This window comes from Falco cherrug, chromosome 9 (genome assembly GCF_023634085.1).
Source record: "Falco cherrug isolate bFalChe1 chromosome 9, bFalChe1.pri, whole genome shotgun sequence".
In the NCBI taxonomy this organism is placed as follows: domain Eukaryota; kingdom Metazoa; phylum Chordata; class Aves; order Falconiformes; family Falconidae; genus Falco; species Falco cherrug.
Genome location: NC_073705.1, coordinates 16,792,317 through 16,811,487, shown reverse-complemented (window position 1 = coordinate 16,811,487; position 19,171 = coordinate 16,792,317). Strand labels below are relative to the sequence as shown.

Genomic DNA, 19,171 nt, shown 5'->3' with positions numbered 1-19,171 from the left:
ATGAGTATGCTACTGTCATAGTAACAGGAATACCTAGTCCCTTCTATCACACTTTTTGTATGAAGAAGTAGAAGCACTGAGATAATTTCCCAAAGCTCAGGTATAGAGATGGAGCAGCAGAGAGCATTCTGTACAGTACTGTACAGCTCCTCTCACATGAATGAGCCTTCTCCAACTCCCAAGCCGTGCAGCTTGCCACCAAGTGGGCAAGCTGAAGTAAAGACTGTTCCCAGATTGTTTTCAAACACCCAGGCTTATGTACCTAGAGGAAAAGGAAGTTAACTATCCAAAAGTAAGCAGCAAGACACTGCCAGAATCAAGGACTAAAAACTTTCCTTTTCGGAACCTGGAGAGCAGCCACTAGGTCACACTGACACAGAAAGATAACGAGAGGATGTCTCTTCTGAAGAGTGGCATACTGAGGATACAAACCTAGCGGGGTTATTAGTCTGCTCCAGTAAGGTTACACATGCACAGCACAGTGCAGATCACACAAAAGCTCAGCCAAGCCTTTCTTTCAGGATCAGGGGAATTCCCTGTGTCCTGCCATCCTGCTCTGCGCAGTGGGACAGCAGACAGCTGTATGGTGGGGTCGCTGTCACAAGCAGGACAGACTGTGCCTCAAGTGAACCTCACTTGAGAAGCTGGAAACTCCCCCCTTCAGGAAGCATCTCTCCTCTTTCCCTACCTGATCAAGGAGGATCTGGCAGACATCGGGGGTGAAATGGCGCAGGGCAGCAAGAGATTTGCTGAGGATTTTCAAGAGGCTGTACTGCACTGTAAGCAGTGCTTTCTGCTCTGCTGCCTCTGACTCAGGACTGGGATGTTTGGAGGAGGCTTGGGGATTACGCTGCACCCGTGGAGTCACACTTGATGGAAGGGAATCACCATTTTTTGTCTGTGGAAAAAGAAAAAAGAAAATCTTGAATACAGACATGATTACTTTGCACTAAGACCAATACTTTGAGGGGGAAAAAATGCTATGAACAAAAGGAATGAGAAAATACGGCACCCAAAGTCTGTCACCTGCTAGAAGCAGGAGAATCTACACTAGTGTGCATCAGGGGAGGCACTGCATTGCAGGGAGGCAGCTGCAGAGGCTACTTAGATTCCACATTTCAGAAAAAGAATCCCTAATCAACACACCAGCCATGCTGAAATAACAGTTGCAATGCATCATCTCCCCCTCATGAATCTAAGGATTCCCCAAGAACAAGAGCGCTCTCGAAAAAAAATTAAATCAGATCAAGGACACCAGGTCAACAGTGGCTTAATTAATGGTACTACAGAGTACTACAGCAATGCAGCCTTCTTGCTGCAGCATAGGCAGCTGTGAAGTGGTAACAGCAATACTCAAACACAGGCTGCTGCTTCTGTAGGACTGGCTTTACATAGGCCAGAGTTTTTAGAGTCCAGACTACTCTTTGCACATTTTTTTGCTGTGGAGAAATGCAAATTCTAACTATTGATGACTGTCAATAATCACCACTAGGACAAACAATCAAGTCAATATCCAAGAGCCTGGACATTAAACTATATTTGCCTTTTAACAGGGAGCATGGACATGCAACACTCCTAACTTACAGTTTGATTTAGAATCCCCATCCTCACCTGCAGGTAGTGCTGGAGCATTTTGCGGCTGTGCAGGAGGGAGGTACAGGCCTGACACAGGTAACACAGATTCACCTGAAATAAATAAGGTGAAGGAGAAATCTCTTAAAAAATTCTCAAACCCCATCTGTTCACTATCATTGGTGGAAGCTAGAAAATCCAGTTAAACAGAACCCACTGATCATCAAGGATCAGTGCAGTCTCTTGATTTCCCAGTATTTTCTTGGAGTCGCGTGGCACCGAGAACTGAGAGTAAGCCACTGAAATCCCCAAATTACTTCTCCAAGCTATCATTTCTCTGTCCCCAACAGTCACGTTTCCTCACTTGATTCAGACAAGGTACTGACAGAACAAACATTTAAATGACCTCAGCAGTAGTTCCTATTAACAGATCAATAATAAAAAGGTGACGCAGTACCATTTTCTCTTAACACATCCAAATCCCTGTGCTCCAAAGTATTATTCACAGCAATATCCTGATTCCTACCTGCATGTCCCTCATAAGCTGTGGCAGGTGGAAATGCCACTCCTTTGTGAAATTGGAGAGCTGAAGAATGAAGCCAACAGTGTGATCGGCCTCTTCCAGACAGGCCAAGCTCTGTACTGTCCGTACTGCATTCAGGCACTGGAAAGCAGAGAGAAGTAAATCAGGGCAATGGCAGTTAAATCACAAAAATCCCATTCCCTCCTCTAGAAGAAAAAGCTGAATATGCCGAGGATCTGCCCTTAGGGACAGAAAATGCATTCAAGAAAGCTGCCACACAGCACATGGGTCAGACATGGAGAACTTTATATTGTTAGTCAGAGGTCAATGCATTTCACAAACTGTGCTGCCATACAAGACTATCTGTCTAGGGAGCATGCTTACGAACAGGTAATTCAGCACCTATGTACTAACAGGACTCTTCAGCACATCTGCACCGACACAATCCAGCCAGTACAGGTATTTCAGTACTGCAAGACAAGAGGGCTTGCTGACCTGAATGGTGACTGAACCCTGACCACAGCATTTTCATTCTTTGAGCAAGGCTGAGCTGAAGCCACCTCCAAGAACAGCTCTCATACTTTTCTTTCCACAGCAAACAGCTACAAGGTAAGTTCTCATCAAACTTTCTGCTACTGTGTTGAGTAGGCATATTAAACACTTGTAGCAAAGTTATAAACCCGAGAGAGAAAAGGATGAACAGATGATGACTGCCCGGCTCTAACGGGTATCGTAACAATCGTCCCTGACTGACCACAGCATGGCTTGTACTTCTGTCCTCCTTCTCACACTACTGAATTATTTCCACTGTAAATCTTTCTGAGGCAGGAGCCTCTTTTCAATGCTTCTGCACTTCCTGACCTGTTTCCGCTGCTACTGCAACACGGAAGCCAAGTGAACCATCACAGAGAAAGTATGTGATATACCTGAAGAATCCTCTCTTGATGAACACCGACGAAGTCCAGTGCTTCCGTCAGGAAGTTGTATCTAAGTGTTTTAAGAAGGCGTTCCATCAGCGACATGGAGAGACGATAGACCCCAGGCCAAGAGGGGGCATCCAGAGACTTTCGAGATGAAGCAGATGTCTGAACAAATCAGATACAAAAGTAAATGACTTATTTACTCTGCCACCCAGTGTGGCACAGGCCACAAACCCTCTATTCAGTTTTGGAAGTCTCCAGTCCCCAGGGGTGGCTGCTGTCCTCCCTGGCTGGGATGGCTCTGCTCCAACCACAGCCCGCACGGCAGGGGATGGCAAGGTCCCCTGGCACATTCCCCTCACAAAAGGAAGCAGAACCCACCTGAATAGCTCCATTAGTGCTGAGCTGGTACACACTCAAGAGAGGCAGGCAGACACTCTGTGTGACACCAGCTCCAGCCACTGCTGCTGCTCCCTACAAGACAGAAAACAAACTACTGTTAAAATCTGCAGGTGTGGCTGCTCTCTGAGACTGAAGACACTTATTTTGCATTACACTTTCATCTACACACACCTCTATGTTGTTAACAATGCAATATCAAGAAAAGCAACACTGTTCTTCCAGTAAAATTTAACCTGCATACCTGTGCTATGAATTCCATTTCAATACCACTTGGCTTGGTACATACGTAATCTTTGAAAAGGACTGGCTTTGGAAAGACCTTGCTTTCACCTAAAACCCCAAACAAGCTGAACTTGTAACAGATAAATAACATTTTGTTGCAACTAATGAGAAAGCAGGTTCCAACACTTAAGGTTGTTTTAACAAGGGGAAGATAATTTGCATTGCAGAGGAATACACTGAGTGAAAGCACCAGCTCTAAATTATGGGTCTGCTCTGGCTGGCTCAGCAATTCCATCCAAGACATCCCATTGTCGAGAACCAGGCAAACTAAGCAGGCGTACATACAGGGCCTACTGCTTGCCAGCCTCGAAAAAAACCCTTTAGCTACAGATGAGTGTTCAGCTGCACTGCAGCCAGAATAATGAGATATACAGTTCCTATTAAAAACATATAGCTATATGCTTTCATTTCTCGGCACGTCTCACCTGTTGAGTCCTTGCTAAGGTCAGCAGTAGATGTAAGGAGGCCTCTGTGAAGTGAAGGTTTTGTTTAACTCTCAGGCTGATCTCCAGTGCAGCAAAGATAGTAGGAAGCACAGGGACTTTCCTTGTAATCTGCAGCCAATAGTCTCCATCTTCATCAACTTCACAGAGCTCTTTAGCCAGATGCAGACCCAGAACACACACCTGTAGTGACAAGGAAAGGAGAACGAGGTATAGGCTTAACATGGGTACCAAGAAAATCTTGAAAGCATTTACTAACACAACCGAAAGTTCAGTCATTCTCAGAACCATAAATTCAGGCACCTGGTATCCCCCACATCACACTCTGCACACTTCCTGACTGTATTCACAATTGCGACAATGTTTAGTACAGATCTGAAAGAGAGGCAGCAACAGCCAACTTCCCAGATTGATGCATGCCAAAAAGACATGGAGTAGTTCTGAAATAGAAACTGCTGAAAACTTCCTTTGAAGGCAGCAGGCCGCAAGGGAAAGTTGTTCCAAACATACATGGAACTTCCATCTGGAAACAAGAAACATGGCTACAAAGCAGACAAACAGGCCCTTTACCCCATCTCGCTGGTCTTTGTGTTTAACTCGGGAGACATCATCTGTTTCCATGCTGTCCTTGTCATCTGTAGCATCTCCCAAGGTCAGGCTGTGTCGAGTTTGATCAAAGAGTGCAATGACCTCATCTTGGAGTGTTTCACACACACAAAACACCAGCTGGGAGTACTGGGGGATCTCATTCACTGTGACACACAGAGAACAGACAACAGTTAACACACAATCCTTGTACCTGGGTTTCCAGTTTAACTGATAACATCACTGGGCCACATTTCTCGGAGTTATTACTTGTTCTGTTTACATTTCAAAACCTACATAACAGAATGTGAGGAACTATGACTAAGTCAGATGGTTAAGTCTAGGAGGACATAATAAGGGATTAGATGGTCAGCTGGATAGCAAAAACATGTAGTTTTACCAAGAAATTGTATAAACTTATGATATCTCAATGCACAAATCAAGCGCTGCTGTGGACAAATTATTCCATGACTGCACACTACAGCATCTCCTACACATTTCTCCAGACTTCTGGTACTGGCCTGTACAGATTGGGTGCAGTCTATGCTCTGTGAGTCCATATAAATAAAACATTCTCATCAACACCATTATAATAAACTACACTACCTTTTACCAGCATGACTGGAAACTCAAATTCAACAGCAAAGAAAAACGTTAAAAAAACCCCCAACCCTCCACTTTCTAGTTATTTTCCAAAATATATGGGCTTGCAGGGCCCATGCAGTGGAACAAGGAATACACAGAACGGTAACCTGATACGATTCTCACCACCACAGTTGCCTTTGTATGTGTTGTACAGAGAAATACTGCCCAGATTCCACTGAGGGTCTTCAATTGTTACTGCAATGCAAGGTGTCCCACAAGTGACAGGAGTAATGCTTGTTTCTCTGGTTTGTAACAAAATGTACCCTCAGAAGACTTTCTTGTGTTTGGGTCTTTTGTTATCTCTAAATAGAAATTCATGTCAAAATCTAAGCTCTACAGTTGCTCCATGAGATGGCGTCACTAGAGTGTTCCTCCCACACCTGCTGAGCTATTTTCGAAACCACACAGAAACCCTATCTTGTCTTTATCAAACTCAGAGGTTATTATTGGGGAAAGGGAAGGGAAGGGAAGACACAGACATGCTGCGAATGATAAATCTCATCTCTTTCTAAAACGAGCTAAAACAAGTGAGAAAAAAGTAGGGAAGTCCCACAGGTTGGTGACGACATTCAGCATCCTGTACTACTACTAACACCATATGCATTTTTATCTTGGAAACACTAGAGTGATAGGGTGTATTCAGCCATGGCAGCCCTGCTCTTGACACTTGTACACACACCAACTCACCTTTCATCTCCTTCATCTGCAGAACAGTGATAAGAGCTGAGAACACTTTGGCTTTGGTTTTCTCCATCATCTGCTGATCTGCCTGTAGTACTCCCTCCAGAATCTGCGTCAAGGAGTTTATGATTTTATCCACAGAACCCAACTCGCTGACAACAAAAAGGGAGAGCTCTTCAGATTAGACAAAGATCCCTCAATAAATATATTGGCTTGACTGAGCTCTATGGATCATAAGTTATATGAGCCACACAAATAATAGCAGTTCTTCCGTGTAAAGTTTAAGTCACCACCTGGATCTCACTAAAGACATTCCACAGTACAGTGAGAATGCAGGACTATCACAAAAGCTTTTTTGATACACTCTTTGCCAGTAAGCAGGAAGCCAAACCATAAATGTATTGCTACAAGAGACTTCAGCCACAACCTACAGACATTTGCCATCCCAAAAGAGAACTGCATGATAAGGCTTCAGTTTCCTCCCCAAATCACTACGGGAATCTCACTAAAGCAAAACACTTAAATATAATCTCCCAAGTTTTTATATTTAGCAGTGACTAGTAATTATCCAAACAAAATACCTACCTCTTCCACTGTTTGAGCAGGATCAGAAGAAGGGTACATAGCATAGACCCCAGCTGCAGACAGGATACTGACATGGGAACTAGAAGCTAAGAAGAAATACTACAAGAGTTACAGCTGCAAACAGTCACATCTAAGAAGACTTAAGAAATCCTCAAGCACTCAAGAGCCCAAGCACCGCCACCAATTTGAATCATAGAATCATTTACGTTGGAAAAGACCTTTAAGATCATCGAGTCCAACCGTAGATGACCAGGTTTGTTCTTTAGCAGCTAGCAGCATCAAAGGGAACCCTCTGCAGGCTCACTCAGTGATGACAGGAATGACACATGCAAAATAAACATCTATAAGAAGCTCATCAGTTCAGGGAGAGAGAGGCTTTGTTTCAGCCCAGTTTCACAAGATCTAAAAAAACCTATGATGGCAAGCAGCTCAAGAAAGAGAACTCCTAGTAGTACAAAGATGATGAGCAACTGGGAAATTAAAGAACTGACAGGAAGCACCACCTACCAAAACCTTGGTGCCATTTAGCACATCCAGAAACAGCTGCTGATGAACTGCAGAATCAGTCAGATGCATTATATCCGCCTAAGATCCACAAAGAGAGAAATCAATCACAACAAAAGATGCACCTTCTTAGCAGTCTAACATGAGTCTACTGTTTTAATTTGTTACTTCAAGAATTCAGCAAATTTTATAGCTGCTGAATGACGCAGTTTTACAGAAATCACTGAAGTATTACATTAACAGCTGACAAGAAGTCAGCAATGACTAATTTCCCAAATGGTGCTTCCCTGTCTCACTTGACTCAGCAAAATCTCTTCAGGATTACAGAATTACTTAGAATTGCTATAAAAATTATTTACTACCTCCCTCCTCTGCTCAGACAGACAATACACTCATGTTGATGAAAGAGCAAAACACCATCACCCACTCCGTCTTGTACCACGCTCATGTCAACTTGTAAGCATATATACAACAAAATTCAAAGAACAAACACTGAATTCTTCATTACAGCTTAGCAGGCCCTAAGAAGTTGGCATTGTATTATTCAAAATGTTAATCTCAGATTATCATGACAGATAAGAGGTAGCTCTTACATGGCCAGTAGAGATTATCAGCAGCATTCGCCAAGCTGAGATGAGCATCTGATATTCTGTCACGGAGGCACAGCTGCTACCCTCTGTCTCTGCCACATGATACGCCAGTAACTTCACATACTCTGACCAATAAGCAAAGCGCTTTTTGGTGGAGAAATTCTTCAGCATGTCTTTCAGGGACTGATCCAGTGAGCCCCTGACCAAATCAAGAGGAGAAGTTATCTTCATTTATTCTTTGGTCAGAAAACATACTTCTTCTGAAATTCAGGTAGGAAAGCCAAGGACACAGCTTGCAAATGAAGGTTATTCCACATATTAGACCTGTGCAGGGAATCCCACTTTTCGCATCAAATGTGAAGGAGAAATATAATCCCTGAAGAAAATCTACAGACTTGGGGGGTTTTTTCAGCACATATTTTAGTTAATCCTGACTTTTCAACATATTAAAGGGCAGTTGTGCTCAGGAAAACAAAATGAGTGGGAGAAAACTGCTAAATGTTATTCAGCAATCACTATAGTAGGAGTACTTAGCTTAGTTTACAATTAGTTTTAATAAATGCTGTATATTCTTATTCCAGGATACAAGGAAAACACTAACATTCTCACCTACAGGCTGCAGAAAGACTGTAACATTCTCTTTCTGCAATTGGTGACTGCAAGAATCTCAAACGCGTATTTGTAATTTGTTTATAAATCACTGCTCCGCTCACATCTTCACAGGACTACATGTACTTTGTCCCACAAAGCCTGCTGGGCTATCAAGAATTAACACAAAGCATCAAGAAAAAAAGTACAGGGAAGAAGGAGAGACTACCAGAGACTCACTTGACAACATAGTAGATCTCCAAACAGATGATTTTCATGATTAAGGCACAGGTATCCAAGACACTGAGCTAGAAAGAAAAAAAAACAAAAAAAGAAAAATTTGAGCACCTAGCTCTGCAGGGTAAGTGGAATTCTGATTTATTGCTACCTGACCACTTGTGACTGATATTCCAGTTTTGCAGGAGACTTGTTTCTCCCACAATAGCAATAGTTATGTCATTTGACCATGGACTGGTGATAGAATGCTGTGTTCAAAGCAGCACTCTGAGTGAGAGCACAGGACTTTCATAATGAAAGGGAAAACTCCCACAGAAAGGAAGAATGAATAACAAGAACCTAATTGACTCCTCTGTGATACTAGCCAGTCTAAGCTATGCCTAAAAAACAAAGGAGTTTCTTTTGCCAAACAGCACACGACGTATAGTATGGATACACTACAGAGAGCATACCTTCCAAAGAGTAAGTGTTACCACAAATGCTAGGTAACATCTATTTTTGTTTCATATGTGAATAAAGAGCAGAGAATTTCAAAAGACAGTTCATGGCTGTACAGCCTCTGCAAAGCCAGAAAGCATTCACTTCATCTCCTGCGCCTGTGTTTAAACCACTTGACCATACTTCCTTTTAGAAAACTGCAAGCAGAGGGAAGAGACACATACATCACTTAGAAACCTTTTCTGAGAAGTACGTAACTACCTTCATTTTGTTTAGATGTAACTTACCTCTGATGATTCTGAAGGCGGAGGAAGGGTCCCAAAGAGGGGATTGGTTAAATTTTCCCAAAACTTTGGCCTAAAAGATAAATACAGAAGTAATATCAGTTATCTACCCCACCCCACGTGCCCAGCAGCACTTTGACTGTTCTAAACTCCATAGAAAATAGGCTTTAGTAAATACAAGCTTATATAGATACATTTGCTTCTGAACACGCACATAGGGGTTTCTCATCCTCTCTCCCGAAAGACTAAGTTCAAAGCCCACACACTACCTACCCCTACCAGGGCACACAAAGACTAAGATGCAATCGTCCCTGAAAAGTCTGATGAACCAAAGAAAAAGTGTTTTGGAAAAAAGGAAAGAAAACACATTTTAGAAAAACTACTCACTTTGTCCTCAGAACTAGCATGGCGCTATCTCGACGGTCCTGCCACAAAGCATGCAGGAAGGCAATGGCAGCCCGGTGCAAGAGGGGAGGGCACCAATACCTCTCCTGTTGTTTGGAGTCTATCAGCTCTAAGACTACTTGGAGGCAACTCCACTCCCCTAAGCTGAATTCCTGAAGCAAAAGGAAACTAGAGAGGTTATATTGCCACAGAACCATCTATTAAGGTAGAATGTGCTTGATTCCACTTGAACAACACACAGAGAAATAAATCTTGAGTATGTGACGCCACCATATATTTTGTATATGACTACAAGGAATGTAGTTGTAACACAGGAGAGGAAAAAATACATATTTTTCAGGGAATAAAAAACGAGCTAAGACTTAGTAAGACCAAGTGCCTTCAAAGGGTCCCAACCCAAGAAGACCTTGAACTGCAAAGCACCAGAGTGGGTATTCTGGAAAACTGGTATCGTCTGTTGTACCACAGTCTTCAGCTTTCTTACTGACTGGCCACTGTCAAGAGTCAAGAGAGTGGACCACAGAGATCTTTGGTCTGACCTGGCAGATGTTCTTACGTTAACACAGTATGTGCCTTGAAATACTGGGGAAGGTTTCTCTTTAGTTATAGGGAAAAGTAAAACTGGGACAGCAGCACCATTAATTGTAAGCACAAGCCGCATTTATCTTTACATTTAGGAACTACCAGATTTTAGAGACTAGCACTGCAAGACTGCTATGAACGCTACAAGACCAGTGAGTCCTTGGGCTATTCTACCTTTGACCCATCACTGCCATCCTTCACTTCCAAGTTCAGGAACAGCTCAATGAGCCCAGGTTGTGTCTCCACTGCAACTGTGAGGAACTCCAGTATCATGACCTTAATACGCATGTCCTCAATCTTGCTCTGTAGGTGGGTGAGGAAGGCATCACGGATGGCAGCAGCATCACTACCAAGGCAGGCATAAACAGACATGGGAGCAACCTGCAAAAGGAAAGAAACATCAGAAGCAAAACCAACCAAATTCTACAGAATGCTTCTTGTCTATACAAAATGTGATTTGTGTTTCACATTGAAGCTCCAAAATATTTGTACTGAATCTATGAACGTATGTGAGGAAAGTCAGAAGTAAGTTGTTGTCAGTAAGTGAGAAGAAACCTGCACAGCAATCCAATCTTTAGCAATTCTGCTCTAACCCTCACCTACTTCTCCGGAGTTATGACAAAACTGGAAAAGACAAAGACAAAACCAGTTTTGGAATAATATTTCCTGAAATAAATAAACCAGAGATGGATTTATATGCTTTAATAAAATTGCAAACACATTCTCAAATGTTTAGTAGCCATAAGAAGTAACTCTAAAAGGCAAAGTTGAAAGCTCCCAATAAAAACTTAAGTAGGATCCTCTTCCCAGTAAGATGTTAAAGTTCCAGTTAAGAAGGTGTAGGAATTGTATTTAAGAGTGTGACTTGAGAAAGCTCTCAAAAAAAAGTGGAAAGAGATCAACTGGAGGTGCAAATACTTTGCAGAAAAAAACCCACTTGTGAAGCCTCTCACTGAGATGTTAAGTGACTTCTGAAACAGCAGAAAACTAAAGGGCCCTTTATGTGATTTTTAATGTGCTCTGCCTTACAGCTTTCAGTCCACACTGCCTTCAACTGACTTGCATTAAGCTACCTGATACAAAAAAGCCTGAAGAAATTATCCTGATAGAATTTCAGTGGTGGAATAAGTCACAAGGGGAGAAGCAAAGGAACACCCGTGTGAGCCTCATCTTACCGTAGCCAGCCGTTTGAGCAACTGGATGGCAAGGCGTGGAAGTGCAGGGTCATGCCTGTGGTAGATGTATTTGGCCAAGACTGCAATAAGATTGTTTCCATGAGCACCTGGAGAGAACACAATTAAAATCAAAGAGAAGAAACTGCAACAAGATGTAACTATTTACCAAATAATGATTTCCATAGCAGAAGGTGAGAACTAGGTCAGTCTTCCAAAACAACAAGGCATGGGCCCAGCCACAGGTACTAATGGCAACTGACTTACTATATTCTGTAATTACACCCATCTCATTACAAAGCAGCAAACAAGCCACATTTGCTTAATACTTCAGAAGCTGTCCTAAAGGAGAAAAAGGCCTTAAAGGAGAGAGAATAGGCCTCCTCCCATCACTAGAAACCACTTTTTGGAACCTTGAAATCTTAACTACTGTTTGTGATGAGACACACACTATTTGCAATTAACACAAAAGCACAGCTGCCCAGGCTGCCCCCATGGAGAAATACATACCATGCTGAGTAAGTGCCTGTTCTAATGGAGATACCACGCTCGAGGGGGGTTTCAACCGGATGACGTTATTGGTGACCGAGAATGCCAGCTTAACTGTTTGGATCAGCAGTTGACCTTGGCCTTGTGACTCATCACTGTGTTTCCAAAAAGAAACCGAAGTAAGTAACTGAAATAACCGTGTTGACAACTGACATTTATTATTTGCACAACAGTCAAAAAGGAAATTCTATACTCTGTCAATCAGGGGTTATAAGACATTTTTACTCAGACTGCCACGTCACCACACACAAGCTGCTGAAATACTGACTTTCACATATTCACAAAAAAATATTGCCTACCCAGCCCTGAGTTTTCAGCACTGAACAAAAAAGAAAAAGAGTCTGACAGCCTATTGTCATTTTTTTCCCCTCTTTGGGATACAGAAATACAAAACTTATTAAGACAGAGGGAGAAACATTTACAGAACCAATCTCACAGAAATTATAGTGAACCAAAACTGGATTAAGAGGTAACACTGGCTCCAATTCTGGGTTTTTCCTAAGACCTTCCTTATCAAATAAACATTTTGGAGAGACATTAAAGCCAAAACCGCTTCTCAAATAGGTCTCACTTTCTCCCTGATAAGTCTGGATTCCCTCCCAGACTTGTTTGGAAAGAAAAAAGATCAGCAGACTTTATCATAAACAACCTGCTAACAAGTTTGACTGGCTATGTGTCAAGTAAAGTTGGCCAGGAACAGAGAACAGAGGAAAAAGTGGAGAGATTCAATCATAGCTAAGCAAAAGATTCAAGCCTTCAGACGGTCACATAAGGAAGTTAAGGCACTCAACACTGAAGGTATCTTCAATAATTCTAGAGTTCTTCAAGCCGCCTTCAGAACCACCCTGTACAGACTGATCTTCGTTAGCACTTCCAAAATCCCAGTTCAAGCCTTATTACAATTTATTCATGAGCGTAGCTCGTGAACCAGCTGAACTCTGGTGTTACCCGAAGACACAGAACTAACATTGGCTCTAATCTTCTTGCTCCAAATTCATTCATTCAATCTTACAAAATTGAGTTCCAAGTAAATTCTTTATAAAACAATGTAAGTGCTAGCAGACATAAACAATTCAGCACATTTACACCCACCAGCATGCTCCAAATGTCATTTATAAATAGAAAACTAAAACAACTGCCTGAAATGGAGGGTGTACAGCAGAAACCATATACAGACCTGGAACAAACAAGGCTTGTTCCTCCAGACCATACAAGGCAGGCTGCCATGGCTAGCCGCTACACTGATCCCCCATTACATGTAATCAAGTCAAAGCTACATTTCCAACATCATTGCTGCTTTCCCCACACTACTGAAATGAAAGACACCACTCACCTACTGGACTGGGAGGCCATTACCATATCAATAGTGTCCACACCAATTCCCATGATGTTAATGACAGCTTGCCCTGCTTCAGTGTTGGCCAGGCTGAAGATGCACAAGGACTGAAGGCTGGGGGCATTGCTGTGAGTCACAAACAACACAGGACATCATCACTAGGAGCACTTGCAGTATTTTGCCACATAGCATTTAGAAAACTACCACAAAGTAACCTCTTAATTTCTGCAGTCCCACTGACCCCTAACCTTACTCTCCCTTCTACTTTCTTTAGAGTGGATATACCAAATAGAAAAGTGAATGGCTGTCTGTCCCAGGAAATCTATTTACTGCTTTCTCTTTTTTCACCATTCTAGAAACCAACGTGGTTTGCTCTGTTCCTCATCTTCTTCTACCCTTCCTGCACTCAGTAACACAGAAAAGAGCTGAAACCACCACTATACAACTATGCCAGTTCACGCCTAGTCATTTGCATTTATAAACTGAAACAAAACAATAGACTCCTGTACTGTAAGTCAGGCTAACGCAGATACAAAATCCATCACCTGTCTTACCTACTGCGAGGATCCATTTCAGGGCATAAGTTCAGTATAGCATGGATCAACTGCAGAATTAGGCATCCTAAAACAGAGATTAAACGGACTGCTCAGTTTTCAGGAAGATCTGTTGCCTAGCTCCTACTACTTTCAAACAAATCACAGCATCTAGCAATACTGGTAGACATACAAAGCAAATTCCAAATAGCTGCTAGAAAAGGTATGATAAAAAAAAGGAAGAAAAATTTACAGATTCTGTCTGAGAAGACAGGCGATCCTTTTCATCCCCTCCTCTTCTCCCCCCTTCAACATCCTTACCAATTTTCTCTCTCACTCCATGAGAGTTATAGCGCCATTTGTGGTAATTTGGCAACAACTCCTTCAGGACAAACACAATGCAGGGCACAAGTCCTTGGCTCTGGGTGCTACCAAGTTGTCCCTAGAAGAAACAGAAATTTTGCTGTCCCCCTTCTGGTTTAAAAGGGACAAGAAACCTTTTGCAAGGAAGATGTGCCGTATGTCTTTAAAGCATGAGAAAATCATCAAGCACGGGGACATAGATTTACAAGCGACTTCTTTTGTAGATGAGATGAAACAAAACAGTTTTTTGAAAGAATCGGACGACAGAGAAAGCACAAACAGTAGTGTGGAAGGGAGCATCAACCAATGATAACTCAGAGACCTGCTGCACAGGAGGTTGATCTCAGACACAGCTGTATTTCACCTTCCTACCATAACACCTAACAGCTGATTTCACATGCAGACAATTGCAGACGCACTCACCCGGACAAGAGTAGTTATCAGGTTCAGGAAGGAGATGGTAACACTGTACTCGCCTTGAGGCTGTTCTATGCTCAGCAACAGATTTCCATAGCCTCCAGCATTCATTCCCTCTGCACTGTGAAATGAGCAAGAGGGTTTATTACACTACTAGGTGACTAGCAGGATTCTGACATGAGTGAGAGATGTCAGACAATAGATTTCACACTGACAAAATGTTCTGATGACATGTTATGAATAGGTTAGGCCAAAAAAAAAAAAAAAAGGGGGGGTGTGTGTGGCGTGTGGAATAGATCATGAATACCTAATCACATGATTCATACTGGACACTGGATTGGCAACAAACGGTAAGAACCCTGTATGGTGAAGGTCAGTCCAAACCTGCAAGAGAAAAAGTACAGATATTCCCTCTCATTCATCTATACAAGCCCACTAGTTCTCAAATCCAGCAAACCCAGAAGGTAATTTCCTCACCTTGGCTGGCATCCGAGCAGCCAGTACTGTCAAACAATTGACACAAGAAGCAATAACATCCACAGGGGGAGAGATTACAGTTGTTAGCCTACAAAAGAGAAACAGTATGCATAAAATGCACTGCCACCTGGAGTCTAGCCTATATACTGCATTTTTTTAAATGAAAAAAGCTTCTCTCCCACCGAAGTACACAAGTATAAAATCTAAGCAGGTACATACAGACACCAGAGTCTGCACTTTCAGTCTAGACTTGCCACCTCCCCCTCACACCTGAGTCAGACCAATTTACTGCAAGAGGCAAGGCTGGCAAGACAGCACTGTCACACTGAACAGTAATTTTGCAGAAGAATGTCAGTTCCCAGGCAGTTCACACTGACAGGAGAGTAAATAAGTACAACTGTTATAACACCTGGAAGTTACTGCTCTAATGCTATGTTTTATTCCCCTTTCATGTAAATACAGCTACCGATAAAAAATGCCTTTAGATGAATAAAACTGCACAACATTCAGGAAAGAAGTGGAAGAGGGTCCGTTCTGCTGCATCAAAGCATTAAACAGTGTGTAGCCGGAACAGTCTTGAGAACTGAACAGGCAACCTTGGGGAGCTCAAGCACAGAGACACACTTCTTGCAAAGCTCTTGGCAAAATTAGTAATTAGCCATTCTTCGAGCTCACTATATCTTCTCAGCTACCTCTGCTGTTAGTGACTTCATGCCATTCAGTGACTTACCTCTGCAGGAGCATGTAGATTCGTGACGTGATTGGCAGAAGACAATCTGCTATTGATACATCAGTGCTGATGACTTTATGAACCAGATCAATTATTGGCTTGACCCTCTGGCAATGCTGAATCACATCTGGGTAAACAAAACTAATACTAGAATGCAAAATCATACTTAAGTAGCAATCAAATCTGAAACAATGCACATTAACTGCAGGAGGGGGCCCGGGAAGCAGGACAGTAAGTAACAATCAGTTAGCTGAAAGGAATGCGCTCAAGCTTGTGGGTCACAAGGCCTGGTGATAAGAGACATGAAAAACTGCTGAAGGATATAGAAACAGGGACTAAGCGTCAAGTTGAGACTATACAGGGAACAAGGCGGTTGGTTAGCCAGATTGCTCAAGGACATGGTACAAGAACTGCAGACATTGTTATCTTTAACTGTTGCTGAATTGCTAAATAGCTAGCGTGAGATCTTCACACGAGTTGCCACATAGTTATAGAATACACAAGTTTTTGGACCAATCAGAATAAGATGTAACAATTGCTTGTGTGTATATAATCATGCTACTTGGCTAATTAAAGTGACATTCGCTTGCATCAAGCTGCATCCCGTCTCTCAATCGTGGCAATTAACCTTACCACACATCCCCACAGTCATTCCCCATGCCAAAAAACATTCATATTAACCTCAAATTGATACCAATTAACAATTATTTGTTCTCTTTCATACTCCCAGATATCTCACCTGCTGTCGATACAACATGGAGCAGCATCTCAATCTCACAGGTAAACAGTGTCCAGCTGCTGTAGGAATATTCCCATCGTACCAAATAAGCCCGATCATCCAACATTACTTGGCCCACTGTTCCCTGAGGTATCCGCAGATTTGTTTGACCTAGTCCTGAAGATTGAAGCAGGTGAAATAAAGTCACAAATTTACCCACAAGTTAAAATCCAGATAAAGAACTAAATTCCCCAAACCATTTCACAATGAGAAAAGCTTAAGTGCAGTTTCCTTACCAAGAGGATAAAGGAGTTTTGGAGCCTGTCTTCGCCAAAGTGTGCCATCTTCATGAGAGATCACATCAGGAGGTTTATGTTTGTACAGTTCAATATAGAAGGACATTTTATCCAGGAAACTGTACACCTGCATACAGACAGAGCTTAAACAATACAGCTGAAGAGCCAGACCTCCTTAAAAATGAATCAACCAGGTCATTTCCAGGAATAGGCAAGTTTTCTTGATGCATACAACATCCTCCTAATACACCAACCCTACGAAAACATCATTAGACAGCCCACATGTCCAGACAAGCCTCATCTAATGAATCAGGAATGCCTTATGGGTAAAGCACAACCCGAGAAATTAGTCATCTTAATCTTCAGCCGCTAGAGTAAAAAAGTGTTCTAAAAGCCAGAAGTCCTGCAACAGCACAGGACTAAAAAGGAGCCCAGTCCCCCGCTCTTTGACAAAAGCTTGATGTCTGTTACCTAAGTCTGTAATTGAGATAAGCACAAATAACAGAAATAATCACACAGCATGTTATCCCTGACTTAAAATAAATCATCTCCAAAACAGCAAGAGAGATCCTGTACCTTTTTTGCAGTAGATTTATCAGACACAAGGGCTTGGAGCAGCTGAAGGAGCGGAGTAAGAAGATGGGGGAACATACCACACACACTGTCCAGGATAATACCTAGACCTGCAGTAGGTTCCTGGTGGTGGAAACAGAAAACAAATGTCCTATTACTAAAAAGAAATGCTAAAATGGTCTCAGCATAACACAAGGATACAGTTCTTTTTTAAGGTGTACATTTAACATTAATCATGCACAAAAGTATCACTCCAGTCCTTGCACAGACTAAAGCATGAGGCAGTGTGCAAGTATAAGGCAGGAAGACTGTAACGCACTACGTATCATCCTAATTCTGTGACAACAAAAAAATAAGCACGATGCTTTTGCCAGCAGTTAGTTCAATCCTTGCAACCCCAGCCCTGGTTTAAACTATCACCTATATTAAAACTTGTTCCAGTATCCTTCAAGAGTAAAGCCAAGGCTGTACCTAAAAGGCAGGAAAGGGCAAAAGTAAATCAAAGATTGATACAAACAAACACTAGCTCCTCAGGCCCTCCTAAAACTAACTAAATACAATCAGTCTGTTAATTTCCTAACAGGGGATCTTTTATCAGGTTTTAGTTATAAGCAAGGTCAAAGAAGTTGCAAACACACTCACTGTCTTCCAGAAGAGCTGAGGAATGCTGGAAGCTGCCAGAACTTCACATGCAGCATCAATTATATCCTTCAAAGGAAGAGAGGACAGAGAAAAATAAAGGTTAATTCACACAGGGAGATTTAATCTCAACCAAGTTCAGCCACATCTTTGGAGGAATTTAAGTTTCCATGTTTACCAGCCAAGATTTAACTACTTCCTCTAGTCAAAACAGAAAGACCCAGCACACCCAAACCCAGAACACACAGGTAGGCTAAAGACATGCTCCTTATCATGAGTGGATTGGCCAGGACAAGTATGTTCACTTATAACTGCAAAGGGCTACCTGATGTCTTCTCAGACTTGGAAATGGAGTATATATTATTTCCATTGTTTTGGAAATAACACATCAACAGTTAATTTCAAACCCATAGGACTTCAAGTGCAAGACATGCTCTTTCACTGTTAATCAGCCAATTTGCAGAGGTCTTTACTAAGTTTGCATTGTGTAAATGTAGCAGGAGAAAAAGCAAATCACTCTTCAGTATCTATGTCACAAAGTTTTCAGTCTCAAATGCAGGACTACAATTCAACAAAAGTAATTATCATCATTTATGACAGGTTATTTTAAATTAGGTAACAGACACAATGAGCCTTGAATGCTTACCTGCTGATTGCCCAATGTATGTAATTCCAGTGATGTCAGGACAAAGGAAAGAAGTCCATAAATACACATACAAGCTGTGCTGGCAGTACACTGGAAAGAAATACACAAGACCATTACAGGAAAGACTGAATTACCGAACATACTATAACCGTAATCAGTCTGCTCTACAAACTAAGTAACTGCCTTTTTCATACATCTTTGCTGCAGTCAGCAGAGGGGCAGCAAACCAGGAAGCATTCATTAGTTAAGGTCCACATTAATGCAAAATATTTCACCAAAATGAGAAATCTTGCCACTACCATTACCATTAACATAAAAAAAAATTAAGCATTTCATGTTCAAAGAAAGCAAAAGGATTTGCCTTCCCTGGTTTCTGCCTACAAAGTAGTTTACCTATACAGTATTGTCTAATGAAACCATATACAGAGAACAGTGCAGAGTTAAATAATCTAATAC

General features: G+C 42.0%; 1 protein-coding gene across 1 annotated transcript in view; it reads right to left on the bottom strand.

Annotated features, from left to right (window-relative positions):
- Positions 1–19,171, bottom strand: part of NUP188 (nucleoporin 188) — a 29,408-nt gene that overhangs the window by 2,075 nt on the left and 8,162 nt on the right. Inside the window, exons 12-40 of the mRNA XM_055720914.1 lie at positions 18,716–18,805; positions 18,073–18,138; positions 17,434–17,553; positions 16,858–16,984; positions 16,583–16,738; positions 15,844–15,970; positions 15,114–15,201; positions 14,944–15,020; positions 14,643–14,757; positions 14,178–14,298; positions 13,878–13,944; positions 13,321–13,449; positions 11,949–12,082; positions 11,442–11,548; positions 10,441–10,647; positions 9,667–9,836; positions 9,283–9,352; positions 8,561–8,628; positions 7,736–7,931; positions 7,146–7,223; positions 6,639–6,724; positions 6,060–6,205; positions 4,713–4,894; positions 4,125–4,325; positions 3,397–3,489; positions 3,022–3,180; positions 2,099–2,236; positions 1,612–1,686; positions 689–898 (exon numbers count right to left, since the gene is read on the bottom strand). Of these exons, the coding sequence (XP_055576889.1) occupies positions 689–898; positions 1,612–1,686; positions 2,099–2,236; positions 3,022–3,180; positions 3,397–3,489; positions 4,125–4,325; positions 4,713–4,894; positions 6,060–6,205; positions 6,639–6,724; positions 7,146–7,223; positions 7,736–7,931; positions 8,561–8,628; positions 9,283–9,352; positions 9,667–9,836; positions 10,441–10,647; positions 11,442–11,548; positions 11,949–12,082; positions 13,321–13,449; positions 13,878–13,944; positions 14,178–14,298; positions 14,643–14,757; positions 14,944–15,020; positions 15,114–15,201; positions 15,844–15,970; positions 16,583–16,738; positions 16,858–16,984; positions 17,434–17,553; positions 18,073–18,138; positions 18,716–18,805 (3,603 nt within the window). The remainder of the gene's footprint in view (positions 1–688; positions 899–1,611; positions 1,687–2,098; positions 2,237–3,021; positions 3,181–3,396; positions 3,490–4,124; positions 4,326–4,712; positions 4,895–6,059; positions 6,206–6,638; positions 6,725–7,145; positions 7,224–7,735; positions 7,932–8,560; positions 8,629–9,282; positions 9,353–9,666; positions 9,837–10,440; positions 10,648–11,441; positions 11,549–11,948; positions 12,083–13,320; positions 13,450–13,877; positions 13,945–14,177; positions 14,299–14,642; positions 14,758–14,943; positions 15,021–15,113; positions 15,202–15,843; positions 15,971–16,582; positions 16,739–16,857; positions 16,985–17,433; positions 17,554–18,072; positions 18,139–18,715; positions 18,806–19,171) is intronic.